This window comes from Poeciliopsis prolifica, unplaced genomic scaffold (genome assembly GCF_027474105.1).
Source record: "Poeciliopsis prolifica strain line A6 unplaced genomic scaffold, Auburn_PproV2 SCAFFOLD003, whole genome shotgun sequence".
NCBI lineage: Eukaryota > Metazoa > Chordata > Actinopteri > Cyprinodontiformes > Poeciliidae > Poeciliopsis > Poeciliopsis prolifica.
Window position 1 is genome coordinate 15,815,352 of NW_026562378.1, and position 27,934 is coordinate 15,843,285.

The following is a 27,934-nucleotide window of genomic DNA, read 5'->3' on the forward strand; positions in this document are numbered from 1 at the left end:
GTGACTATATTTAGAGCTCGTACTACGTAGAGTGCCGCTCCTTCCCCTCCCGGTCATCCTTTCCGGCCAGCTCATCCACCGGCTGACTGTGAGGGAGCGCTGCGTTCCTGCTGGGCGCGTCTGAGATCACACCGGTTTCTGCTCCTGTGATTGCTGCTCACACTGGACCCGACTGGGTGGACGTCTATTTAGTCCGACTGGTTCTGTCGCTGCAGTTTGCGTCCATAGTTATAATCTAAGCAAAGTGCAGGAACTTATCCGTATGGGACGTTTTGGGCCCGGATTCATTCTTCATGGCTTCTTTCCATGTCCGAGCAGACGACATGTACGGCTTTAAAAGCGACGTTACAGACAATCTGGAGCCTGATTTGGAGCAAGGCAATGAACGTCACTTTGGGTTTTCTAATCTGGAAAATAACCTTCATGGAAGTGGCGACAGCACAGACCTTCCTGAGGAGTACAGGTGAGGTGAAACAGGTGGACTCGAATAACAGGATGTTTTGATTGCGACTTGTGTTCCTTTTTAGTCATCCAGATTTGTCTTCAGCTCTGAAACGCACCAAACAGCAGCAGGCCTGGGATTTGCTGAGTCCTTCATTAGACCTAAACTCTCGCCCTGAACCTCAAAAGAATGATTCCTCTTTACCTGAAGAGGAGAATCTGGAAGAAGGGTGATTGAGGTGTAAAAACTGCACTTTGTTTGAACAGGGTTATAGTTTAACTAATGTGGGTTCTTCTTATAAATCCAGGGAAGCAAGTTCAGATGAGGAATTGCACAGTGTGACATTCCAGTCAAAGTACATCAATATTTGTGAGTTAAAATATTCTTTATCTCTTGTTTTTCCTGAACAAAATGATTGAACACCTTTGATTCTTTTTCTCTTTTCAGTCCCCTTGTATCAGGACTACTCCCTGCAGGCTATCGGAGACGGGATTCAGAAACTCAAAGATGGGATTTTGTCAGACCCGGTCAAATCTGAGTCCGTTTACGGTCTGTTTTCATATTTGAGGGCGAGCAACCATTTAGAGGGCGAGTCTCCTTTTCTGACCCCTGACTCGACTTCACCTTCTCCGACTTTTTTTCACGGTCGGCGGTCTGCTTTGAGACGCCACAGCCAATTTGGAGTAGAATCCCCTCATCAGTCTGCCGATTCAATCTCAACCGAGTCTTGTTCTAATGGACGAGCTTCTACCTTAAGCGTCGGAAAGCGTTTGGAGTTTGAGGATCCATCCCCAACTCAACCACCCAGTATTAGGTTGACTTCTTGCACACTCTGGCAAGACTTGGAAGAGGTGAAAGCTTCTGGTCTGCCCAACATCTTGACACCCAAAGAGATTGGCCTTCAGGAGGTACGTGGCTTAAAATGTTGGACAAAATGATCTCGGTAGATTTGACATTTGACTTCTTTTCCCTGCTTTATAAGTCCATGTTTGAGCTGATCGGCTCTGAAGTGTCTTACTTGAAGAGTCTCGGCGTTCTTGTCAACCACTTCTACGCGTCGAAGGTGCTGAAGAAGACGATGTCCACAGTGGAGCATCGTACTTTGTTTTGCAACATCCGACATGTGATGGAAGCAAATACAAGGTGAGTTCCTCTGTTGCGACAGGATGTTTTTTGTTGTTGTTGTTTTTATTTCAGTATGAATGACTGTTTCCATTTTGAACTGGTGTCTTTTAAAGATTCCTTCTGGATCTGGAAGCTCGACTGGGGGAGGGCCTGGTAATATTTCAAGTTGGTGACATTGTGCTGCAACACTGTGGAAACTTTAAGCAACACTATGTCCCATATGTGACCAATATGACGTACCAGGAGTCACTTGTTAACCAGCTTATGTAAGCATTTTCTGATATTAATGATACTGGCCTAAATGGATATAGACAGTCCTTTATAGTCTACTGGAAATGGAGAAAATTGGTAATGGGTCAGTCTGTAAGTTTCTAATTACAATTAAAAGCAACTGTGTATCTTTAGATGCTTCTTGATTGGAATATTATTGCACTGGAGATTTCTGTAATTCAAATCAAAGTAAAACAAGTTTATAGCTGTTTTATGCAGTGAAACCTGAAGTATTAAGTTGAAATATGCCTTACAGCAAATTAAGCCTTAAAAAATAATCTTTCAGTTAATTTTCAATATTGCATGAGCCAAATAAAAATGTTAAATACAGAAATTTTGGACCACCAAGGGGCAGGTTAGTTGTTTCTTGCTAATTATCTGTTGAATGTTTAGAGCTTTTCCAGTGATTTGATGCCAAACATATGTTGCTTAAAATTGAAATATTGTCTGACTTTTATGTACTATGAACATTGGACTTCATTTCACATAACTAAGCTGATCTTTCCTTGTTTAGGCAGCAAAACAAAAACTTTGTGTATGCTCTGAAGAAGCTTGAAAGGGAACCGGTCTGTCAAAGACAAGGACTGAAATCATTCCTGATTCTCCCATTTCAGAGAATAACGCGTCTGAAACTTCTACTGGAGGTAAAACTTAACATGGGTTGATTATGAATGCCTGACTTTGCACCCTGCTTTAATTTTCAATTTTGATTTCAGGGCATCTTAAAATTGACCGAGCCAGACTCCGAAGCAGCTTCAAATCTCTCAAAGGCCATAAAAAGCATCCATGAGGTTTGGCTGTTTACTCCATCGAGCTGCAGAAATTACTTTTTCCTTTTGAATCCAGAGTCAATACAAAAGTTACCGTAAACGTGGCCTTTAGAAGTATTTTCTTTCTCTAATTTTAACATATTGCATGTTCTTTCTTATATTAAGATTGTGTTGGAGTGTGACCAGAAGGTGGAAAAGATGAAACGCTTGGAGGAACTGATCCGCCTGGAAACGCTGATGGACTTTGATGACATTAAGGTGTTTGTTTCATCATTTCGCGTCGGAGTTTGTAATGGACCCCCATTTATGACACTAATTTCTGAATTAATCCATGCCAGTTGGTTCCTCTGGTGAAAAGCACACGCTTTCTGGTCCTCCACGGACCCCTGTACACCCTGGTGACCTATGGGTCAAAACTATCGACAGTCAGGATCTACCTCCACCTCTTCAATGACCTCTTGATCGTCTCCTCAAAAAAGTACAACACTTAACTCTTTTGAAAAAGGCTGAGGGGTTTGTGTTCAGTAAGTGAATTCTGCAGTGTTCTTTAACTATTAAGTCCAACCTTTGTACTCCCACTTCCAGGTATGAACGCTTCGCTGTGCTGGACTATGCCGTCTTCCCTGAACATGTGACTGTGTTGGCAAATAAAGTTCTGGGACTCCCTGTGGATTCTTTCCTATTAAATCTGGCTCAGAGTCAGATGGGACCGCCGACTACCATTATATTGATTGCAAGTAAAAGGTAAAATTTGGTAGTTTTTTTTTTTTTTAAGTTGAAACTGGTGAATTAAACTTTATTTTTTCTAATTGCAGCTATGATAAAGAAGTATGGATAAAAGCACTTTCTAACAAGTGATGGCTGGATTTGGATCATTTTTTTAAATGGGGGCTGGGATGCATCTTGTTAGTTATTTAAGATTTTTTTTTATTCATTGGACTTGGTTCTTTCACACCATTGCACATTTTAATTATTGGCTCATGGCACTCGTGGAAATGTTCAACATAATGTTGGGAGTATGAAGGTGTCACCATTTCATTGGGGTTTAACTTTAATGTATTTTATAAATAAAACATTTTATGAGCTGGGTGATTCTGAATGTGTTAATAACTGGGTGATTCTGAATGTGTTAATAAGTTAATAACTTGGAACCTCCGGTTTATGTGACTCAAAACGGTTCATCTGAACATCAGTTCACAGAAACTGATCATATCAGCTTGTGTGAACCAGAAATGCTGATTCACACAAGCCAGCATTTCTGTTTTGGTTCTCCTGATACTGAAACACAAAGGTTTCAAGCTGCATTCCTTGAGGCCCTGAATCTTGTAACTTTAAATGTGTCCTACACAATGAATTAAATGGCAAAACTGCCTCACCAGCAAGCAGTCGAGCTCTACAAATATCTGCGGAAGCAGAGCAGCATCTAAAGGTTGCAGGACTGAAGCTTGGCCTCTCCTCGATCAAGTTTATTTGTATTGCATGCATCAGCAACAAGGTAATTCAAAGTGATTTACGTCTTGAAATCATTAACAGTGTGATGTGTTATGAAAACCAGTAACAGATGATGCATTTTGTCAAATGCTATTGTCAATGTACATCAGATATTTTGCTGAACTATTTATTTTCCACTTGAACAGCTTTTTAGTTTGACATGATGGGTCATTGAAATTGCAAGACAGAAACTTAAACATTGAAATTAGGTGTGTGTGGCTCCTGAAGCATCTATGGCAGCGTGTTAATTTAAGACCTGACTTCATCACTTAGCCCAATAATGGGTAGAGTTTAATCTCAAATTATAACTTGCTAAAGCCATAATGTGACAAGACTTCGAAGATTTGCAATGTGGAATTTTTGCTATAGTCTCCACAAAAATTGGGAAGAGATCAGGAGACCAATTACTGTTGACTCTTAAGTATTCAAAGGGTCAGAGGTCAGAAAAGCTGCACAGGCAGCAGTTACAACTGCAGTTTTTATTATTTTGAAAGCTAACTCTAAAGCAAAAAAAAAAAACTGTCCATGAATGCATGAAATGAGTTTTGCCTTGAAATTGTATCTTTTTTTTTAAGCACAAAATATCCATTATATTGCTGCTCCCATTGTCGTCACTGTATGTTAGGAGATTCCGGTCACCCCCCTTTTGACGATCCTATACCAAAATGACTTTGATCAGGGATCTTTAAGGTAGAGTCCATGTCTCGTGCTGCTGTTGCCGACCAGCTGCTCCAGCTCCAGCTGCTCCAGCTCTGACACAGTCCTGATGCCACAAGTTCTCTGCGAGACAGTTGAGTATGGGGGCTACGTCACCCAGCCCATCGCTGACCTCCCCACCTGAGTGGAACACCGGTAACCTCCATGTCTCCTGGAACTTCCTGACATCCCTCTCTGCTACGTCGCAGTGCATGAAGAGGTCAAACCTGAAGCGAGCATTAAGGGAAAACATGCCTCTTGGTATCCACCTGCCAGTAGAGCGTCTTTTTGATTGTCAGGTTGATCAGTTGACATAGACCGTCATATAAAATTGCTGAAATCGAAACAAGTTACCAAAAAAACTTGCAATTCCAGGGCACTTCTGGCCAGCTGCGTGATCTATGCCTTCTATATTTGATCCTCTTGCTGACAAGAAAAAATAACTAGTAATATTTCCGGCTGCAAAAGTAATGTGAAAAGTACACAAGCGCTATCTGTCAATCTTTTTTCTTTTTAGTTAGCAAGTCGACTCTGAGATGAGTTGCAAACAAAACTAAACTTAAGTGATCATAAGCAGAATTATAAAATGTGTTGCAAAACAAGGACTTAGAAATAGAACATTTTGTTTTGTACTTATTCTACATTATTTATAAAGACTGTGAATAGAATAAGCAAATATTATCCAAAGGTTTATAATTGTAATCGCATTTTGAACACCTTATGCTTTTCCGTATTAAAAGTGATCAATTTATGGCACACAGGTTTTTCTTAGTACACTACTGTTTGCAAAGACAAATGTACAGCTGCATAGTAAAAACTGCTGTGAAAATGTATTTCTTCATAAGGATACTTTGTCCCAACCACCACTTTGACAAGACAGTCAGTTGACTCTGCCCATTTAGTAATTTGATTTGACAAATCTTGGAAGGATGTCCTGTCAGTGAAGGAGAAAAGAAAGAGGACAGCGTCCACCTGTTCCTTACAGGACTGGAGGAAAGGAAAGAAAAAAAAAATCAGATGTTAAAGGTCTCACAGACTTTATTAAGTTTTTTTTTTTCTTTCTGTTTATACCCGTAAATTCTTCTCAACTGTGTACAGCTTCATATTTGATACATACTGGAAGCAAATGGTCAAATCTGCGTAAGGCATTCTCTCCACAGTCCCACAACTGCAGACGAAAGAAAAGCACTCTGCCATTTTCCCTCAGCTTCACAGGCCAGTACACCACTGTTGTCTGAATCCCTTGAACAGCGTCAAAAACATGATAGGAAAGTTTAAAATCAGAAAACTCTCTAAGTGTTCTTAGAGAGTTGCAAAAAAAAAAAAAAAGATCAGACCTACCTATGGTTTCATGGTGCACACTAGGAATATTTAGACCAGCAAGGCGTGCAGCGAGAGCTGTTTTTCCAACTCCACTCTTACCAGAGATGAAAATCTTATAATCAAGTGTATCCACGGCTGCATGTGGGGGCATCACAGGAGACTCCAACAGACCTGGTTTAAGAAGAGAACACATGTTTACCTTGCTGGATGTTTTTAAAAGAGGTGCTGACATCTCAAAAATAAGAATAGTCTTCACATTTGTTATTTGTTTCAAAAGGTTTAAATGCCTTTGAGTCTAGGTGTCACAGAAAAAGGCGATTTGAACTGGCTTATTAGACAGTTTTTCCATCAATGGACATAAATGTTTCAGTTGGCTTCTGATAGAAGACTTAATACTGAAAATAACTGAATTAAAACTCAACTTAATGTGCTAATAATTACCAAAATTCTTCCGATTCTTCTTATGTATAATTTTGTTGAAGTATTCTTTGCTATCTTTACATCGATGCCAGTCAGGGACAATAAATGCTCCAGGAGGAACTCTTGCCATTATAGATGCAACTTATGCGGCTAGCATCAGAAACTCTTCGCTTTCGTTCCAAACACAAACACCAAGTGTTGCTTAGTCGATAAAATCCAGCATTAAAATCACACAAACATACCCCCAAACCAAAAGTACAATAAAAGTGAAAGGTAATAAGGAACAAATATATATTTTAGCGAAAATGCTAGGAGTTCCGTAAACTAAAATCCGTCCCTTGACAACCGTTTACATCACTTCCGTTTTGAATGTTGCCTTCGTTGTCTGTCGGACGTAATAGTGCCACTTTTAATTGTAGCATTTCGAAAGAAACATGTTGAAGAAAACATATATCTTATGAGAAATTATGATAAATGTGAGTTCAGATCATACCAAATTTCTTTCTTTTCATCAACAAGTTGTGTAATTATTGATTATTGATTTCCATCAGTTTCATAGAGTTTATGTGATGCTGCACGAACAGCAAAGCTGAATTCAGGTTGGTTAGTTTTAAACCACTGATATTAGGGAAAGAAATTTTAAAAAAAACATAACATTCTCTCGTCCGGGAACTTTGGGATTCCAAGTTTCTTATTTTCGCTATCCTTTGAATGTTACACAAATACATTTCACGATTCACCGCCTGGGGTCGCTAGAAAACAACTTTTTCTGAAAGGTTTGGACATTTTTATATCAGTGCTGGAGAAATATTACAGAGCAGCTCAATAATTATCCTTTGAAGAATCCTTTGATGTTTTTGTTAACCTGTCTCTCTCACGCAGAAAAATATTTAGTCATGAATGTGTTTATTTTGTTTGTTAAATGAACACTATTCAGTTCTCACAATTTAGAGCAATTACTTGTTTTTCTAAACAAACAAAAAAAAACTTGAATGCCAGGATAAGTGATTAAATTGTCACTAGGAGAGCAAGAAAACCTGTTTCAGCTTGTGGTTTCAGGAAAATAATTGGAAGGTAGAAAACATAGAGCATTTTTCATTCAGAAGCGGAAAGGGCAAAACCTGCAGGATGTTGTACTGTTGCTGTTTCTCCAGCAGAAAGCTGACTGAAATCATTTTTGCAGAAGTCCTTTGTCTTAAAACAATAAGCAACTAATCTCTTAGAATAGTCTCGTATTAACAAAAGTTTAAGAAATACTTTGTCATGCTGTCTGACTATGTGAAATTATATCCTCTAAGATAAACTAAAACACATCACAGGGTGAACTGGAAAATGTTGCTAATTAGCCACATTTCCTGCAGGATGTGGACGTATTCAAATCTTCCAACGTGGAAAATACTTTTTTCATACAGGTCATGAATCTTCAGAAGCCTATTTGTTTCTGTCTTCAGGCTTGTAATTTACCTCCCTTTTGTTACAGTTGTCAGCACATATGAGGCTCCCATAATAGACTGTGGGTGCCTGTGGAATGGGTGTGGATGCTCGATCTCCACTGATGGAGACAGAGTGGAATATGACACAGATATTGGACGTTTAATGTGTCAGAACTGTTGTTGGACTCCTGTTTGGAGGGTTTAGCATTTTTAGCCGCACCCTAGCCTGGTAGTGTGTCATTCTTTGTGTTGGAGTGTGAGAAAAGGTGTGGAGATGTTTCAGTGAAGCACTTTATGCTAAAATTATAAACTGTTACAAACATTATATTTAAAAAAAAAAAAAAAAGTCAAAACAGACATAAAGTTAAGATGAATCCGCATAGGAATGCACAGGAAGGAGCGTCTCATGTTAGCTGTTCATCAGCAGCGTCATCTCCAGTGAGCATTGAGCCGAGCCTGGCCGGTTTAACTTGGCTGAGCAACAGATGTGAAATGGAGCACAAATGGTGTGAGATTCTGCTCCGCCTTGCACAGTCAAACTTCCTGACAGCCAGCAAAGGACGAGCTCTCTGAGGCAGAACGGCTAATTAGAAAGTAAAACAAACTCTGAGCTGACCTTTAAAGGTCTCATTCACAGCTGCCAAAGATGTTTTATTCATATGTAACACATATCATAACAGACATGCATGAAGCATACACAGTGGCTTGCTAAAGAACTTGCCCTATCCCTTAAACCTTTTTACATTTTATTTCACAGCTGAAGTGAATTTTATCAGTATTTACTTCAGCTGTTTAACTGGTTTCCTTTCAGGTTTAACCATGTATGAAGATACACCTATTGTCACATCAAGTCTGACCAGATTCCCTCTTCCTGCTAAAAAAAATGCATCCAAGCAGCATGATGCTGCCACCACTGCTCTACAGTGGGGGGTTATTTAGAGTCAAATGTTATAGTTTTTCTCCTTTCGACCATCTGAGTTTTCACAGAACTGCTGTGTTTATGAAGAGACTAAATTACCCATGTGAACTCTGTTTGCTAATTGTCTGACTTCTGAAGCCAGTGGATTTTATTTAGAGTTGTCAAGGTAAAGGGGAGCTAAGTTCACACAGACACATAATGAAAAGAAAAAAAAAATCATCCAGCCAGTACTGGCAACAAACATTTTATTCCAACACATAAGAAACAGCTGGGCTGACACGCACCAGATCTGTTATTTTGTATGACAAATGACATAAATATAAAATACAATAAATATTAAATAAAAAGTGAACAGTTGTATTAAGACATGATGTAAACAAATGAAAATATGCGATGAAGACATGAACTGCAAACCATAACAATCTGTGATTTTTGCCCTGAGTGAAATGAGATTTACAAATTTATACACAAGTCACAAATTATAGAAAGTACAAGAACAAAAGGCTGACGGATCCAGAATAGAAAAAGATGAGTGCTTGGTATATTTCAGTCAGGTACTACAAGTGCAAGCACTCTCACATTATGCATGTTTTCATACATTTGTGTAATCTACATCATAGAAATTGTATATGTTCAACATATGAGACATTTTTTATATAAATTACTCTCCTTTGTTATGATATGGTACACAAATGTGCTCAGTTCTCAGTCCTTTCTGAGTGGCTCGATGGCTCCTCTTTAATCATCCAATGTTGGGCCACATAAAGACGAAAAAAATCATCCTTGCAGCGTGGTTCGGTTTCACTCCCCCCTTTCAGTCCCCTCCTGGTCTGAGTGAAATGGCATGGCCGGTCAGTGCACTTTGATTTGGAGGAATGCTTAGATCACACTGCAAACACGCTGAGGGAGCTGGTCTCGTCTTTCAGGCCCAGGATGCTGTATGCTATCCTCTTCATGTGGCCGGGCAGCCGAACGCCAATGTTCCTAATGTCTCTGAAAAGAAGCAAATCAACACGCCGCTGTCAGAAGGCTGAACACGAGCGGGAATCTGTAACCTATGCAGATATGAAAGTCACATTCCATAGCTAAATGTGGAGTAATTACAGCTCACAGCACCAGAAAGTTTAATTTGCACAGACAAGCAGAGTGTGTAACAGTCTACTTTCCCTTGAATATTTAACTTTAAAAGTTACAGCCATTCAAGAACTGTTTAAACTGTTCACACATAGTTGTGGCAGTTTATGATGGAAATTAAATTAGCATATCAAGTATTTATAATTCCTCAGTGTGCTGAGGAATTATAAATGCAGCATGCTGAGAGGTGAATCAGCACAGAACTCACTCAGGCCTCAAGGCGAGCACATGGTCCATGGTGGTTATCCCCGCTCGAGCAAAGCTTTCATTGTACTGGCTCATCTTGATGGACTCGAGCCACTCGGGCACCGATCTGAACATGGTGTTGTCACAGCCGCTGGTGCTGGGCAGGCGGATGGACACGCTGCAGGGAACCACAGGAAATCAGTATTCACAAGCACATAGTGCACATTTCTGTGCAAGTAATGATGAAAATACACCATCATCTATTAATCTCTCTCTCTCTGTAAGCCTTCTCACAAACTTTATAACATTTATTTATGATAACACATATATATGATATATATATATATATGATAATATATATATATATATATATATATATCAACTGGGATGTGGTTAAGTAAATATATTTACTTAATTTCAGATAAAAACTTCTTTGTCTGTAAATATGTTTCACCCAAAACTTCTCAAGTGGTGTAATTTTCACTTCATCCAGTTCAAATTCGCTGAGGGAATCCTCTATTATTGTATGTTATTTTAAAAATCAAGTGAATTACTTGTTTATTTTCATCTTTTAATGTATTTCTAATATTGCATGAAAAAGCTTAAGACGTAAAATGAAAATCTGCAGAAAGTGCTCTTTTTTTATCAGAATAACAGTCAGAATAATGACCTAAAATAATCATCAGTTGCAACATCACACAATTTTGAATGTAAAGGTTAGGTAAAGTTAGGTATACATGAGCTGTTAACACTATATATGTTTGCAGTGAAAACAATTTAAAAATGAAAACGATGAAATGCTAACATAAGCACATGTCATAAACAATGTATCACTTCCCTCATGTGTCTTTCTCTTTCTCATTAAAACAAACATTTTGTCCTTACCGTGGGTCAAAGTCAGCGATGGTTTTCAAAGATTCTGGACTCTGCAGAAGTTTGTCCAAAATGTTGACGACGTCTGAGAAGCGAGGTCTCTTGGAGCGGTCGTGCTGCCAGCACTGAAGCATGAGCTGGTAGATAGCAGACGGGCAGTCCATCGGAGCGGGAAGCCTGAAAGCCTCGTTGATAGCCTTCATGACCTGAGGAGGAGGAGAGGGGAGCAGCTCTTGAATTTAAGGTCGATTTATGAGCTACAGTCAGTTTGAACAGGCAGCAGTCCAACAAACTGCTCAGCACCTACACTGACATTAAGATTTGATGAAAATGGTGAGAAACCACACGCTTGGCCGTAAGGTTGCTTTCAATCACCACATTCCAAGCACAGGCCAAAACAATCAGTCATCACAGCCATAAGGGTCGTGACAGATGAAACATACCTCATGGTTGCTCATGTCCCAGTAGGGCCGTTCTCCGAATGCCATGACTTCCCACATGACTATCCCGAAGCTCCACACGTCGCTGGCCGAGGTGAACTTCCTGTATTCAATGGCCTCTGGAGCGGTCCAGCGGATTGGGATTTTACCTCCCTGACACAAGAGAAACATCAACAAACCAAGCTTAACATGTGACAGGAGAGGAAATATGAGGCGGTGAGGGACCAAACGCTTATGAGTGGAAACACAATTAACAAATGTGCAGTGGATAGAGACTAAGCCCAGCAAGAGTTGGAGTTTCTAATTCTGTTTTAAAGCTGCAGTATGTTTTTCCATATTTGTTAAAACGTCACCATCTTGAGGCAGTATGACATGAGACAAATAATCTGTGAAAAAATCTGGCTTCTCTACCTTCTCCCAGTGACACTAATGACGCCCCCAGTGAAAAACAACCAATCAGAGCTAGGAGGAGTGTCTTAACTATGCTCACACGTTTAGCATCACGTAATACTAAATGTGCTAATGGCAGAGAAACAACTCAATTTTACAGGAAAACCATTTATTTGCCGTCATCAGTGGTCATGTTAACTAGCATTAGCATTCATGGCCAAGTGAAAGCGAGATGGAGTGAGCACAAGAGTGATTGACAGCGCTAAGACCCTCCTCCTGATTCTGATTGGTTGTTTCTGGACTAGTGGTGTATTTCTTCATCTAGTACTGGGAGTACTAGCTGCCACTTTATTTGTTCAGATCCTCTAAAAAACACATTTATTATAAAAGTTTCATACTGCAGCTTTAATAAAAAGCTGGACTCACTCTGGTCGTGTAGGTGCCCTCGGCATCGTCCTCCAAGACACGAGAAAGACCGAAGTCGGACACTTTGCACTCCAGGCTGCTGTTGACCAGGACGTTTCTCGCCGCCAAGTCCCGGTGGACGTAGTTCATGTCAGAAAGGTATTTCATACCAGCAGCTATTCCTCGCAGCATTCCCAAAAGCTGGTATGGAGGAATCTCAGTATCGTGTTCCTAATTGAAATTTAAAAAAACATATTTGTTGTTTATGTTCTTAAAAATGCTACAGAAATGACAAATTAATTTTCTCAAATTTCACAAAGTTTAAGGAAATTTAGACGCCTACCTTCAGATATGTATCAAGAGCTCCATTCTCCATGTATTCTGTTACTATCATGGCGTGCTTGACTGAAAAGAAAGTCAAAAATATCATTATAATTCAAATTAAACTTTACATATCCATCCAATTAAACAGACGGTCTGATTTAAGCTTCAGGCTTACATTTGGTGACGACGCCTTCGAGCCGGATGATGTTTGGGTGTGAGAACTGGCCCATGATGCTAGCCTCGCTAAGGAAGTCCTGCCTCTGTTTCTCTGAGTAGCCGGGCTTCAGCGTCTTGATGGCCACAGCCAACTCTCCTTTCCTGGGAACCTTCATCATGCCCCGAAACACTTCGCCAAACTCACCTGATGAGCACAGACGATCAAAATGGTTCAAAGAAATGTCATTGAACTTAGAGTAGAAACTGTCTGGTGACCCAAAAAGAGACAACTTTGTAACTCTGATTTTACTATCAAAATGAAATGGAAATAAAGTGTTTTGAAATTCTAAATGACTAAAATCAGTAAAATTTTGGTGATCTAAAGTCAGCCACTAAATCTCCAAACATCTCAACTTAAACTTATGAATGTCGAATATTTACCGACACCGATGACTTTTTCCTTCCTAATAATATTTGGGTCGATTTCTTTGACAAATTTTTGGATGGCAATGTTAGGGTCCTCGTACGTATGAGGGTCGACGTACGCCTTCAGAGGCTTAAGCTGGTCTGAAGAAGAAAACAAAATAAGCATAAGTAAGTTCAAAAGAAACATTTCATTGTCGTTAAACACAACACTGCTTTCCTGGTTTGCTAACCTGTAGAGAAGTAGGGATCTTCAGGTCCTCCTCTACCCCGGGAGCTCAGTCTCCTGAGAGGAAAAACAAGACCAATCACTGGGGGACTGAGCAGAATAGATGCCAGCGTTTAATAATTGCAGGTCAGCCTTGGCTGAATCAGACAAAGGATTTATTCCACAGCGGCCCTAACTATTACTACAACCCCTCCTTTGTTTTGAGGCTGATAATAACAGAGCTGACAGGTTTGTAAATGGTACACAATATTTATCTCAATGACACACACATGTCGAACGTGGATTTAGAGTATGTTGAAACGCACCTTCTTCGCAGCAGCAGGACGGCCACGACTATAAGCAGGATGACAGCCACTCCGACCACAGCTCCCATTACCAGCGTGGGCTTGTTTTGTGTCTGAGATTCAGCTGCACAAATCACACAAGATCATTGTCATTTTGAAAAACACACACGTTTACAGGACATATTATTCCGATATGCGTTGGGTTTGGTAGCTTTAATGGATGTTTGTACCTAAGGCTGACGTATGAAATGCTTGGTCCTTGCTGTAGCTGCCAGGCATAGCTTCAGGACTCAGTTTGACCAAAACTCTGAACACGTAGGTCGTGTCTGGGGAGAGGTCATTAATGTGGACAGAGTTTTTGTCCAGAATTAGGACTGTGTAGGTGGTCACATCACTCTCTCCTTCAGTATCCTGCAAGGAGAATTTGAAATTGTGTTAGAAAGATTTATTCTAATGCTAATCTACGTTAAAAGCCATACATTTACATTAAAAGCTTTTTACATTTTACATGGGAAAAGAAAAGCTCTCCATCTTACTTTTTTGCGGTACATAAGCTCATAGTGGTGACTGATGTGGGCTGGAGGTCTGCGAGACAGAGTCCAGGACAGAGACAGACTGGTGGGACCACGGTCATCCAGATGGATCGACGTCACCTTGGGGGGATCTAACGGTCGGCGAGAGACAGAGCGCAAAATAATGGTTAGTGACTAATCATAGTGTTTGGAAATGAAAGCCTTTGGGATTCAGTGGGTCAGACCAAATTCCTCCCTGTGTAGTAAGTCCATCTTTTGTAGAAGCCTTTAATTGAAACGTTGTACCAAAACATTTTTCCTCTCTTAAGCTGGTTGGAACCCTAGCTCACGGTAACTCAATAAGCGACTCTTATCTGAATGCTTCAAGACTTTAGTTATATCACACAGAGCCACACGGATGTGAAAATAAAGCTTAAAAAACGTTCAACTTCTAATGCAGCCGCACACTGACACATTCAGAGGAAAAATCACCCTTTAATTTGATTACATTTACTCTTTAAGTAAATTAATTGTAGTAAGAAATAGCAAATTATATATTTTTTTATATGTAAGGAAAAAAAATTTTTTTTTCTTTATATGATGTATATAAAGCAAAAATAATACACTGAGAAATTCACTAGTGGTTCACAATTATTGTCCCAATTGAAAATTCCTATTGAATAAATGTAACTGACACATTTAAATTGTAGTTTTGTACATTTATCCAGGCATTGTTGTAAGTAATCCATGACTAATCCCTTAAATATGACGTGACACAAAGGGCTACTCTTTAAAAACAGGCTTTTATTTGGATCTAATTTTAACACCTAGTATTTACTTTGTTTCATTGTTTCTCTTTTTTTTTTTTTTTTTTTTTTTTTATATAGATTGAACTCATGCAGCATCATTCAGATAAACTTTATATGTTATGTGATGTCTGACATCTAGTCGATTTGATATTTTTAATAATATTTCACAAAATCTGTTTTGCTTCTGTTATTTGATCGTCTCTGTGTTTCTATTTTGTGACATTCCTGCGAGGAACTTTTTCCTAAGCTGACACAAATAAGGTATTACTGAACATTTCATTTTATATTTTATTGTAAAGCATTTGTGATTCATTTATTTGTCATATAAAAGAGCTATATTATTGAAAAATAGCTTAAAGAATTGTTAGAGATATAAATTATTATTTAGTATCTAATCAAATTAAATGTTAGATACTTGTGAAATCTTGAGACATTAATTAATTTGAAGGCCTTTTTAAACATTTTTATCACAGTAATGACATTTGGTAATGTAAGCTTACACTGATGATCATTGAATACTTAGAGAAAATGAGGCCCATAAATCTCACTTGTATAATCCAGAGTCGTGGTGATGCTTGCAGTGGCCCTCGCTGTGCCGTACTGCGACACCCCGCTGTGAGCCTCCACAGTGAATGTGTAGTTGTGATGAGAATCCAGGTCACTGACAACAACTCCAGGCTCCTTAAGTTCTGTCGGACCGGTCTCAAAGCGGATCTTCTCGCCACAGGCGATGCACTGGGACTCGTCACAGATCTCGCACGCCACGCTGTAGGTCAGGTCGCTGCGGCCTCCGGTCGCCAGAGGTGGGCTCCAGGACAGCAGCAGGCGGCCATCGCCCGACAGCGTGGTGGAGGTGAGGTCGCGTGGGGCGCTGGGCGGAGCTGAACCAGGAAGTAAGTCAGTCAGAACAGTCCTCTAAAACAGCCTCAGTGAGTCCAGATGGAGCTGGAAGCGAGCGGGATTTCTTACCAGAGCAAGCTGCTGTCAGAGGATCAGATGGGGATCTGAAGAAGCCGTCCTCACAGACACACTCGGTCGCACCGGCTGAAGACGACTTGGTGTTATCCGGACACACTTGACAAAACTCGTTGGAGGCAGATGGCTTGAAGTAGCCTGGTTTGCATTCTGTGTGAGAGAAAAAGGGAGTGTTCATTTCAGTGTGACAAATGAAAGAGACAAACAGAGGAAGGAATGAGCGATCAGAAAGCAAACAATAAGCTTGTCCCTGTCAGTCCGGCCCCTTTTCAACCTAAAGGAAGCATTTGTTGTGACTAACCTATAATCACATAGTCTTTGTATCCGGAAGAATGAGACGGGATTTCCCTGATGATCTGCCTGCACTCGTCCTTTTTCTTTTTTCAGCCTGAAGGCATGATCTCAGGTCACAGTGCCGGAGCCTACCGGATGGCAGCATGGCAGTAAATCCATCAGGTGATCAGATCTCTCCTCTCCCCTGTGAACTATGCGGCTCAGATTTCTGGTAGATAATATATTTTGTTTTTGCCAAAGGAAATGGCAGCTTGGAAACTGCTGGAGTGGTTTAAATGGACTTTTCATTGCAAAGATAAAGAGCTTTCCAGGGCATGAGAGGTTAATGAACATCCATGCAGGACAGAAATCAGAAAGTGAGCCGCAATTCAGCCAGAGGCTGTTGTTTCCGGCCTTTCTTCCTTCCTTTGTGGAAGCAGATGCACATATTTTCTGACTGGGGTAAGGCCTCAGCGGCCGCTGGATGTTGGACCTCCACCCCAGGCTCAACTGTTTCACAGATTTTCTTCCAGGTTTCCCTTGTATTTGGCTCCATCCATAAATATCTAACCAGCTGTCAAGGAAAATGGTCTCTACAGCATGATGCTGCCACCACTATGTTTCATTATAGAGATGATGTCAGTTTTCTGCCACACCCAGCTTTCTGAATGCCAAGGCTGGATGACATCACATTTAACATTGGTTGAAATCAATAATTGATGATTAGTTGGGGTTTTTTTTGTTTAAAATATTTGAAATACTGACAAACTTCCTCTTCTATCCACAGTTTTTACTTCACACCATTATTTTTCTATTTTTAAGAAGTTATGAGGTAAAATCTTAAACTGCTGCTGCACCAGTTACTCAACAGGTGCTAGGTAACCACAAGTATATATATATATATATATATATATATATATATATATATATATATATATATATATATATATATATATATATATATATATATATATATATATATATATATATATATATATATATATATATATACATATATATATATATATATATATATATATATATATATATATATATATATATATATATATATATATATATATATATATATATATATATATTTAAAGATCTCGTCTACTTTGCTTTCTGACGACCTGCCTTTAGTCTGGCGCCTGCTCTGGTGAGCGAGAGAAGAGGTCGGGTGAACGTTGGATGAAAGACGTGGGCGCGTTGCTTCCCCACCAAAGCAGAAGGACCTTTGCACCCCAAGCAGTGCTGGTGCACAAGAGGAGAAGGAGCAGGTTGAGTGTGGGATGAAGATGAATGGAAGGGGGACGGCGGGGGCTAAGGTCTGGAGCACCAACAGAAGCGCTCTCTGGGGAGTCACTCGGCGACAGGGGGGGTGTAGCCGAGGTTATTTCGAATAAGAAAAGGGGGCCTGCCCATTTTATCTGGAGCTGGAACAGCAGGACCTCTGGCACGTACTGAAGGAACTACGGCCCCATTCATCCATTGTCTGTGAGATTGGACAGAGTGGTGCCATAAACAAGTTGCATTGCTCCGTATAAAGCTCATAAATGGCAGCATGTGTGCAGTGTATAAAAACCCCAAACATTGTTAATGCAAACTTCGGCAATAGGCAACGCCTGCATGTGTTTGCATTGCATATCTGATGCAAATTACAAAACAGAGCATTTGCATGAGATGGCTGAAAGTTTTTCAAATTATTATCTCTGCGTTTATTCTTCTGATGCTCTCACGCTGTCTTATGCTAAAACTCTCAAAAGAACATGAATTGCGCACCGCTGCATCCAATAATCGAAAAATTTTTTTTTGCTCTTTGTGCCTCAAGCCATTGTCATAATGAGTGAGAGCGTGGATTAGGGAGCTCGTTGCGTGTGTTAACAACCGGATGAAAGAGTAAAAGGAGACCGAGTGGGGCATGTCATTGGCTAACAGCTGTCCTGTGGCTCTACTAATCCTCTTGACTAAATTACACCCCACACCTAACTAAGCAGCCCTCAAATCTAACCTCCCTTCATGCACCAACTGTCCACTAAAGAACAATCTGCTTATTTGTGTCAGTCAGCATTCCTCCTCATGTCGCTCCTGCTTCCTTTTCCCACAACAGTTGGGCTCGCCAGTGGAATCCACACGCAGGACATGAGCCTGTTAGGGTATCACTTTCTCTTGTTGGCTGACAGAAGATCACAGTTTTTTTCTTTCCTTTTTCTTCCCCTCCTCGTGTAACAACAGATGTTTCCTCCGTCTTATTAATCAGCTTATCATCTAAACTTTGGAATCATACATTTCCCTGTTCAAAGCAAATTTCCTGCCTTTTTGTGCCAACTTCCGTTTCCATCTCCTCGTTTGGCCGTCATGAGAAACCTTAAAGATTAAAACACACCTCTGTTGCATCTTGATTTTTCTTTTTTTTTTTTACAATGTGATTGCTACACTTGTGCTTTGAAGTGCAGGGCTTATCAGTTCCTGGTATGTTGGGCTGAACTTTTCAATATCAGTTAATTGGCCTTCTAATCAATTGTTTGCTTAGTCTATATAAAACAACACAAAATATGCAACTGCAACTTCCCGGGTGAGCAACAGCAAAGAGGATTAAAATAAATTTCAAATTTTAATATTCTTTTGACAAATCCAATCTTTTGAATGAAATTACTGCCATCGCAATTAATAATTCCTGTAAAATAAATCCAAATTAATTTGTTGACTAAAGATCCACTTTTTAAAGTTATTTAAAAAGAAATTTTTAATTTCAATCCATGATTTCTGGTTCAAAAATGATATAAAACTCTTCAAAATGTAGAAGGTAAGTGAACATGCTTTTTTTCTGGTACATTTCTTGTCTATAAAGCTCAAGCTCATCTATTTTACATAAAGGAACAGATCATATTTGTATTAAAAGGTCCTTTTCTTTAACTTATTTTAATTAATTTGTTTTTTATTTGCATTTTAATCATGTTTTGATAGAATATTTTTATGCCCCAATTTTTTAATCTGTGAAAAAAATATCAAATTAATTAACAAAATCACTTGTATTCTGGTCTATTCCATTTTTTAAGAGTTGCTAAGAGAAGCAAAGACCAAATTGATATACTTATTAAACAGAAATTTATTTTTTTTAAAAGCCTATTTTAAAAATGTAATTGACTTAAAACATGATTAAGAATATTAAGAATTTTGTACTTTATTTTTTTGGTGGCTGGTAAAGGACGTTAAACACATTCTCCAAATCTCATTGTTCGCCAGCGGCATTAAAGTATCTATTACAAGAATTTATTTTAAACTTAGTTGCACAATATTTTACATTAATTGTGGAGGAGAAAAGGATTCAAAATGAGTCAGAAAGCTTCAAAAGCACTTCATTAACCACTTAAAAGATTATTTCCCTTGTGTTTAGGGCCTATAAAAGCTGACTCCTTGCCTCTGTGGGAATGGTCTTACAGGAACGGGTCTTCGCTAGTCAAGGTGGCTCGGACTGTGAGGAGTCATAAAACCGCAGCCTGACTCAGTCTAACCCCTGAAAGGTGTGTCAGCTTCTTCCCTGCAATCTGTGGTTCTGGTTGCCTCAGCGACCTGCCCAAAACAAATTCCTGCGAGGAGAAGACACACGCCGCTTTCAGGTAGTCGCACTCACACGGCCCTTCCTCCAGTCCATCAGCGCTGAAGGTACTGCGGTGACGTGAGGAAGAAAGAATTCCTCTCTGAAATCCCCACAGCACACTGACGGCCCTTCCTCCCTCCTTCCTCTTCACTCCGTACCGTTTCTCCTCCCACGTTTCCTCCAGATAGTTCGACACACCACACCCCAGAATACCAAAGGACAGACCAACTTTTCTATACATGCAAACAGAGCACATAGAGCAAGAACGCCAGCGCTCTGTCCTTTCCTTATTTAACAAACTTACTTCGACTTACGTTTATATTTTGACATCCATTTTAGTTTTTTCTTGAATGTTGCAAAAGTTTTGGTGCAGCCGTCTCTCTCTCCCTCTCTCTCTTTCTCTCTCTCTCTCTCTCTATATATATATATATATATTTTTTTTTTCTTTTTTTTTCCAAGATTTTAGAAAGTTGAGTGAAAGAAAAAGATTTATCAGAAAACTGTAGGAAGCTTTCAATTCTACCATAGTAGAAGGGAAAGCAGCAGCCTTTGTATGTAGTAATATTTAATTTCAATAAACAGTTCTGTGTTTTCATTAAACGTAATCCCCAAGATTAACTCAAGTAAATACCTTAAATATCTATATTAATCACTTCCTATATTGATCTGTGTGTAGATACGTAACATATGAGCTTCAATTTGGAAATTATATTGCTGAAAAAAAATTGAATCAGTCAAAAATGGTCATTCCTAAGGGGCTGGCTGTTCAGTGAGTTGTGTATGCAAGGATATATTTAGAAAGTTGGGTGGAAGGAAAAAGTATGTGAGCAAAACGTGTAGAAACAGCAGGGATAACTGCAGCTTTGAGGTAATTATAATGGAAAGCCAGCTCAAGAGTTTCACAAGATGTAGAATGAGTCATTTGCAAGGCAGACATAGAGGAGTTTGAGGTTAGGATTGTTGGGAAATGTCTGATTTTTACACTGGAAATTTCAACTTCAGAAGCAGCAAAAAGGTCATGTTTAATTAATTGGAATAATATATTATATTCATAAAGTCCGACTTTTCATCAGTATTGAGTTGCCTGCAAAAGCTCATTTAAAATGTTAAAAACCAAAGTAGTACACAATTCATTGGGAAATTTTAACGACCTGTAAAAACATTCAACATTGGACTTTGTATGAATATCGAAGAAGAGAAGAAATGACATTTTATGTCAGTTTTAAACCTTCTTGGATTTGTGTTTTTCATAATAGAATTTGTGTTTGAGTTTTCAAGAAATGTAACTTGAGCTGCACAGCAATTTTCCAACACCTCATTCTAAGAATTTAAGTTCACATCAAATACTTTTATGACGTCAGAGGACAAAAAATTTCAACGGTCATATGAAGTTGCATTTTCACAGGAAGCCGTAAAACCGTGTCTGAGCCATGCCTCATTCTTAAAACCAGAGAGACCGGGGCTGGGAACAAAAAGCTGTTGGGCAACAGGTACAAGTATGATGAGGCATCAGAGGGAAACGCTTCAAATTTACTCACAAAATGAAGAAGTCTTTATTTGCCGCCTTCTCTTGGCACTTATTTCCAAACAAACCTGATATAATTAGCATTCCTGCTCCCCACCGCCAAGACAAATTTGTTACAACACCCAAAGTAAGACAAACACAGTTGAAGGCAGATTTCTGGCAAGGCTTACCTTGGCAGGAGCTTTCTGTGGCTTCGTATCCTGGGAGACACTGGCACTGCACCACGGGAACCACCCATTTACCCTCAGCTGTGCAGTAAATGCGTGGGGTGGTCTGTCTGTCGGCATTCTTCACGCAGACTCCCTCCACCTCCCTCAGGGCATCTGCAACCGTCTCCGGGAAGGCTGCCAGGCTCTGCACGGTGGACGGACACGTCTTGTAGTAAACCCTGACAGACAGCAGGGCCACGCAGGCGCCCATGTCCTGGAAGGCCAGGTAGAAGCCCTTTTTGGACAGCGGCCCCACCGTCCTCGTCTCGGTGTTGACCTTCGCCACGCGGCCTCTTGTGACCTCGTCGGGGGCGATGGTGGCGACTTTGCGGAACTGCCCCTTGCGGAAGCTGGTTCCCACGTCGGCATCAGCCTCCGAGATGAAGAGGTTGAACGTTTCTTTGCAGGTGACAGAAGCGCCGCCGAAGGTGTTGCAGTCCCGGACGATGAACTGGAGCTCCACAGAGACGCGGCTGCTCTCTGGGCGACTCTGAATGAAAGTTGTCCGTACCCAGTTGTCCTGGTCAGCAGAGTCTATGTTACAAACACTATAGGTGTATAAAAGTGAGCTGTTCACCACCGTCTGAACAATCTCCCACTGCAAGAAGATTAAAAAAAACATGGCATTAATATCACCGAATGAAAGCGGAAAATTCATTAAAATTCACTTTCACTGTCTTCACATTCACTTGTGAAGTCTCCGTAAACTAAATTGCCCTTCAAAAAAAGGGATATGCATCCAACGGAAGACATTTGTAGTCTAAGTTTTAGTACAAAGAGAGAGAAAAAAGAGAAAAATGATAAATCATCCAAACAGAAGCTAATTTATAATGCGATTACTAGATTTATAGCTTATTACAACAGGCCTACTCAAGCTTTCTTAAAGCTCAGAAGTCTGCTGAAGCTTTTTTTCCCAAAGAATTAACATCGTCTGGGCATGTGCTGTGTGCACTCGACGTGTGTGGTTTTCCATTAACACACATGGCTGCATGCGTGGAAGGAATCAACCCAGCAACTACTACAGTAGAACCAACATTTATGGCCCTTAAACAAGCTTTGTAAGCACAGCGCTGAGAGAGGCATGGCAGGAAAGTCACCAGCAATTAGAGGGTTTTTTTATTAGAGGGAAGCACTGACATGTAAAAAGATTAAAAGACTTAAGTCCTGATTAAAATTTAACACGTCATATGTTAGCAGTTCGGTAAGGTTGTAGGGAAAGCTTGACTCCTCAAACTTTACAACTGATGTGGAAAAGACAGTGAACTGCAGATGAGTTGAACGCAGACACAGAAGAGAGCATGTTCCTGTTCAGAGTAACTAATTAGTAGAAAAGTACGTCTTTGTAATAAAACAGTAGTAACTTAAAGCACTATAATCTTTCTCTTTTTTAAGCAATTTGACATTTATTTCAAACAGGACTCTGACTGGAAAGCTTTTGCATGCCTTGTTCGCTTGTGGCGCATCATTTCCTGTCTCGGTTTTACCCGACTCTTTGGTCAATAGCCTAACGCAAATTGGTGACAATGTTTATAAAGGTTCATAAAAGACCAATCGCATGGAGTGCAATAACATTTTAACCATTTTAAAATAAAAAAGATTTCTCGATTGACTCCATTTATACATTTTGAAGGCGATGCTTGATAAATTCCAGCTTTCCAGCTTAATTTCGACTGCATGGGAAGTTCTTGTTTTGTTTTTTGATTGAGAACTACAAAAGATTTTAAAATTATACTGCTTCCCAGGTAGGGTGTTAACTGCTTAAAGTTTTCGAACACGGCATTCTCTTTAACTATGCAACTACTGAGAAATTTTATAGCCAAAAAAAAAAAAAGCTTCAGAAAATAAGGATCCTACGTGCAAAACTAAATAAAACTTGCAAGTAGAGGCAAAGTTGCAGTAGAACAAAGCTCAAATTGGACAAACAGGGAAATCCTTTTCAATACAACGCCAATCCGTAAATTCTTAGATCTTTGAGTGCAACAAGAAACACAGACCACACTCTGGAAATGGCCATATCCTGTTTCTTATTTTGGATGGAAAGCCACTGAACTATAGATAGAGATGGGAAAGATGGCTCTGTACATCTGGATGAGACATTTTTTCTCTCTCTGTAATGTCCCTCTATATCTCTTCTCAGTGTTATCTCTGCATATAGAAGGAGAGAAAATGTAGCTTTACGGTTTGTACATAAAGAGTAATCCACTGCAGCCCTGTAAAACGCACTTCAGCAGAGTAAATTTAAATCTAGGTTGAACCCTGACATTTTAACGGCATCCATAAGCTCTTTATGAAAGGGTAACATTAACACAAGAGAAGCTGCGCTCTGCCAAACCTCATCGAGCTGCCGTTCATTCCATCGCACCCTTAGAGCTTTTTTAGTGGAGCTAAATGAGCAAGAGGAAGGCCTCTGTCATTGTCACCAGGCAGGTTTTACACCAAACTTTCACAGAAGTCGTTCTCGTAAAAAAAAAAAAAAAAAGTCAAGTTTCAAGTCGAGAATCTGGAATCCTAAAAGTGCCTGTTGAGGCGTAAAAACTCACCCCGTTCTCATTCGGCGACGTCAACCATCCCAACTCTGACCCAGAAGCTTTCATATCTAGCAACACATCTGCAGGGACAAACACAAATATATGACTTGGTTACAGCCGGTTCACGCTCAACTGATAACGTCTGACTCATCAACATGAAACCTTGACACGAATGTCCTGTTTTATTTCATTTATGTAACTATTATTTTAACAGAAAGTGCCTTGAGAGAAACTCTCCTTTTGTGAGGGAGAACTCCCCAAAAGGCGCATTGACTAAAATTAAAAAGGACAGAAAGCTATCGGACAAACAAAGTATTATAAAATTCATTTAAGTACAGATGAAATCAAAAACAATAATAAATAGCAGCACATGAGATTAAGAATAACAATTACACTCTTTAGTTAAGCAGTTAAGTTTTAAATTTGTTCATTAACGTACAAATTTGTTTTGAATGTGCTTGGGTCTAATTTAAAGCCCATATGAGCAAAAAGAGAAAACAGCTCTCGAAGGAATTGTAAAAAAAAAATCTCAATAAGTTTGAATTTTATGAAATAATGTAATTATTTCAGTAATTCAGCTGAGAAGTGGTCATTTATAAACTTTTAATTGTGTTCTTAACTTAGGGTTACGTGTGAGGGGAAAAAAAAGAAAACGTTCACTTTCTCAGAAGAATGCCACAGCCACACTTTTTTCATCCACTCAACTTTCCATTACCATGCATGAATAGAGTAAGAGCAGCTCCTTTAGCAATGGCTTTTTGTGGTTTGCTTCCTTGTGGAGGATATCGGGGACGGTTTACCTTGCTACTAAGGTGTGCAGTAAAGATAATGTATAATTTAAGCTAAGAAGTCTGCTTTACATTTTCCTTCTAGTTAAGTTCTCTTGGAAACTGATTTGGGGTTTCATTAGCTGAAAATAATCTGTAAAGTGCAGAAACTTCAGATTTGAGTTCTTCTTGGGTCCATTTGAACAATGCACCATCTCTGAATTGCATTACAGTAAGATACATAAGAAAGCACACAAAAAAACCCCTTTGGCCAATGCATCTAAACTATTGAGCTGTTAAATAAACCTCTCGGCTTTGATCTGAGGGTGGGGAAGCGGTTTTATGGGGGGGCACATGCCACGCTCTGACGTTTTAATCAGCCATGTCGGTCTTATTCAGATTTTCAGGGACCGTGTCCTCCAGGGCTCAGGGTGCAAGATTTAATAGTGTCTGAGAAAGGCGTGGGCTTTTAAACGACCATGAAGCGGGGAAATACATGAATCTGCGTGACCCGATTGAAACAAAAAAAAAAAAAAAATGTGACATGTTAAATCAGGAAACAGGTGCCCCCCTCCAGCAGCTCCAGAGGCACATTCAATTTAAAACAAGACGGATGGACTTATTAAGAAAAAGCGATAATCAAAGCACTTTCATAATCGCTGTGTTTTATTACAGCTGCAAGTTCAATAAATAAACAGAACAAAACATGCTGCTCTGGATTATTATTATTATTTGGCTAAGGATGAAGTAAAAGCAAACAAAGAAAATAAATAAAAGTTAAAACGAGAATCTAAAAGCAAGACAGTTTAAGCTGCTACTTAAACTTTGGAGCTAAATCGGAAGCAAAACTTTAAATTCCAGCCTCCTGACTCACAAGGTGCGGTCCAGTGAAAAGCTATCAAAACTACTTTTCTTCACAACGTGATTCAAAAAGTACTTACGTTCTTTCGACTGAAGGCTGATTAAAACTCGAGTAATAAATAGAAAGAAGCAGAAGTTGACCCGAGGCAGCCCCATGTTTCCACACAACTCTGAAAAAACTCGTGTGCTGCCAGTCTCACCGTCTCCCGGTCCCTGAATACTTCGTCCGCACCGGCTGACCGAACTGGAGCCTCACGGCCCATTCAGAAACAGGTGGCGTCATAGCTCCGCCCACCGGCCCGTGGAATGCGGAAGTGCTCCATATATGGAGGTAGGAGGGCGGAGCCACGCAGCTGTTTCATTGAGGAGAAGTTGATCCTTTTTTAATTGCTCCAGGAATGCATCAGCCATAAACTAATTCGTGGAATAAAAATGTCCTCAGGGCAATAAAATGAGAGCTGATGAGAACACCACATGGCCCATAATGTAAAAATTAACTATAGATGTAATTTATTTGGCTATATTATTATATTCATATACATTTTATAAATAGAGGCAATTCTGGAAAAAATACTGCACTGAATCCCATTGAAACCCTCCTGGTTATTCCACCAAATATTGATTTCTGTGCTTTTCCTGAATTAAAACATTAGTTTTGTTGTTTCTAAATGAATATGAATTCATTTTCTTTGCGTTATTTGAGGTCTGAAAGCATTTCATTGTTATTCTTATTTTGACCATTTCTCATTTTCTGCAAATAAAGACTAAATTTTTTGTTTGAAATTTTGGAAACATGTTCTATAGTTCATAGAATAAAAGAACAATGTTCATTTTATACAGACATGTTTTTATAAAAGGTAACATCTGAGAAATTGCTCATTTAAAGTGCTCTCTTAATTTTTTTTTCAGAATTGTATATACATATTTGGCACAAACTTCCAGAAAACTACAAAATAGCTGAAACGCTGAGTTCCTTTAAATTAAGACCAAAAACAAAAGCTTCTAAACCATAATAAATGAAACATTGCACTGATCAATTTGTAATATTTGCCACTTTTCTCAATTGTTCACTGCATGGTGTATTTTATGATTTTGTATTTTTGTGTTTTTATGATGTGAAGCACTTTGAAGTGCATTGTTGCAGAAATGTGCTATAAAATTAAACTTGACTGATTTGTTGATATACATGAAATTGTATTTTAGAAAGGGAATAATACAAACATCTCTCAAATTTAAATGCATATTGTTTTTTTTCACTTTATTTTAAAGCTTCCACTGATATTTTATCAATCTATATTTCTAGATGAGTTGAGTAGTTGAGGCTTATCCTCACCCTAATCTTTAGCTCCCTTGAAATACTCCTCATCAGATTCAGGTCAGGAGTCATCTGGGTGTTAACGTATTGTAAAATGTTGATAAAGTTAAAATATTACTTTATGCCTAAATTTATCAGGCATGTAAATAATTATAGGCTTATGTGGCTTTATTTAATTGAGACCAGTACAGCTAAATTATAGTTCTAAAAAGAATATTTGCTTTTCCAGTGAAGCAAAATTGTCTGTCTTGAAAAGCATGAAAAATGGTTTTTAAACAATCACTTTTTTAAAACTAAGCCTCACTTGAACCTCTTGATTTTTATATCCAGACACATTAACATCTAATTCTATTTTTTTTTCCTTGGTAAAACTCAAGTTTTCTTAATTTACTTAAAAACCATCAAACTTAGATGCTTATCTATGTATAACGTTACAACCAAACGACTGTGTTGCAGTGCAAATGGCGCATTTTGTGACATTAAAAGTGTGTTTTGGCTGTTCAATGATTTGACCGTCTCTCAAGTAATTGCCTGAATCCTCCACAACTTGTCCAGGTCTTGTCTTTCCCACGGCTGGTAAAGGAGGGGTCAAGTGGGGGGGTGGTCTGGTATGAATATATGACTACTAATGAGACGTTCCTCAAAAAGAAGTTTAGGATTTGGGTATGAATATGAGGCCACAAAGAAAAACCCAACAATGGCATCGCCTAGCAACTGTTATCTGCAGGAATGTCAGAGTCAAGTCTTCTCCGTGGAGCGGCGTGCACTTGGAGGGAAGAGCCCCCTTAGGCTGAGAGCAGCAGAAATGAAGGGTGGGACAAACTGA

The 27,934-nt window shown here is 39.3% G+C and overlaps 3 protein-coding genes across 4 annotated transcripts; 1 reads left to right on the forward strand and 2 right to left on the reverse strand.

Moving 5' to 3' along the window:
• Positions 1-120: 120 nt before the first annotated feature.
• si:ch73-15b2.5 (rho guanine nucleotide exchange factor 19) lies at positions 121-3,689 on the forward strand. Of its 2 annotated transcripts, none has more exons than XM_055027002.1 (12): positions 121-463; positions 528-671; positions 750-811; positions 890-1,350; positions 1,425-1,585; positions 1,681-1,833; positions 2,352-2,481; positions 2,554-2,628; positions 2,773-2,865; positions 2,946-3,085; positions 3,193-3,351; positions 3,423-3,689. In XM_055027002.1, the coding sequence occupies exons 1-12, from the start codon at positions 294-296 to the stop codon at positions 3,463-3,465; spliced, it is 1,791 nt and encodes a 596-aa protein (XP_054882977.1). In that variant the 5' UTR covers positions 121-293; the 3' UTR covers positions 3,466-3,689. The 2 variants fall into 2 exon arrangements, with proteins under 2 accessions (XP_054882977.1, XP_054882978.1); XM_055027003.1 differs by having other exon boundaries at positions 548-671.
• Positions 3,690-4,041: 352 nt separating this feature from the next.
• Positions 4,042-6,884, reverse strand: cplane2 (ciliogenesis and planar polarity effector 2). Its single transcript, XM_055027121.1, has 5 exons — positions 6,559-6,884; positions 6,136-6,288; positions 5,912-6,036; positions 5,645-5,781; positions 4,042-5,021 (listed from the first exon to the last, which is right to left on the reverse strand). The coding sequence occupies exons 1-5, from the start codon at positions 6,665-6,667 to the stop codon at positions 4,784-4,786; spliced, it is 762 nt and encodes a 253-aa protein (XP_054883096.1). The 5' UTR covers positions 6,668-6,884; the 3' UTR covers positions 4,042-4,783.
• Positions 6,885-9,117: 2,233 nt separating this feature from the next.
• On the reverse strand, positions 9,118-26,017 carry epha2a (eph receptor A2 a). Its single transcript, XM_055027095.1, has 17 exons — positions 25,874-26,017; positions 24,178-24,245; positions 21,599-22,235; positions 16,024-16,179; positions 15,603-15,935; positions 14,270-14,397; positions 13,964-14,144; positions 13,755-13,857; positions 13,454-13,506; positions 13,239-13,364; positions 12,817-13,002; positions 12,661-12,722; positions 12,339-12,548; positions 11,526-11,675; positions 11,095-11,288; positions 10,232-10,387; positions 9,118-9,882 (listed from the first exon to the last, which is right to left on the reverse strand). The coding sequence occupies exons 1-17, from the start codon at positions 25,947-25,949 to the stop codon at positions 9,774-9,776; spliced, it is 2,928 nt and encodes a 975-aa protein (XP_054883070.1). The 5' UTR covers positions 25,950-26,017; the 3' UTR covers positions 9,118-9,773.
• Positions 26,018-27,934: the final 1,917 nt, after the last annotated feature.

What these genes read in the sequence shown, in the direction of transcription:
- si:ch73-15b2.5 (XM_055027002.1), top strand. Translation starts at nt 294, where the DNA reads ATGGCTTCTTTCCATGTCCGAGCAGACGACATGTACGGCTTTAAAAGC. An exon ending in GAGGAGAATCTGGAAGAAGG is followed by an intron (nt 672 to 749) that starts GTGATTGAGGTG and finishes TTATAAATCCAG; the next exon opens with GGAAGCAAGTTCAGATGAGG. An exon ending in GTCAAAGTACATCAATATTT is followed by an intron (nt 812 to 889) that starts GTGAGTTAAAAT and finishes TTCTCTTTTCAG; the next exon opens with TCCCCTTGTATCAGGACTAC.
- cplane2 (XM_055027121.1), bottom strand. Translation starts at nt 6,667, where the DNA reads ATGGCAAGAGTTCCTCCTGGAGCATTTATTGTCCCTGACTGGCATCGA. An exon ending in TGTGCACCATGAAACCATAG is followed by an intron (nt 6,037 to 6,135) that starts GTAGGTCTGATC and finishes ACGCTGTTCAAG; the next exon opens with GGATTCAGACAACAGTGGTG. An exon ending in AAAGTGGTGGTTGGGACAAA is followed by an intron (nt 5,022 to 5,644) that starts GTATCCTTATGA and finishes TGCTCGCTTCAG; the next exon opens with GTTTGACCTCTTCATGCACT.
- epha2a (XM_055027095.1), bottom strand. Translation starts at nt 25,949, where the DNA reads ATGGGGCTGCCTCGGGTCAACTTCTGCTTCTTTCTATTTATTACTCGA. An exon ending in CACGACTCTGGATTATACAA is followed by an intron (nt 14,398 to 15,602) that starts GTGAGATTTATG and finishes GCCGACCGTTAG; the next exon opens with ATCCCCCCAAGGTGACGTCG. An exon ending in ATCGCTGACTTTGACCCACG is followed by an intron (nt 10,388 to 11,094) that starts GTAAGGACAAAA and finishes GGTTCCCTGCAG; the next exon opens with CGTGTCCATCCGCCTGCCCA.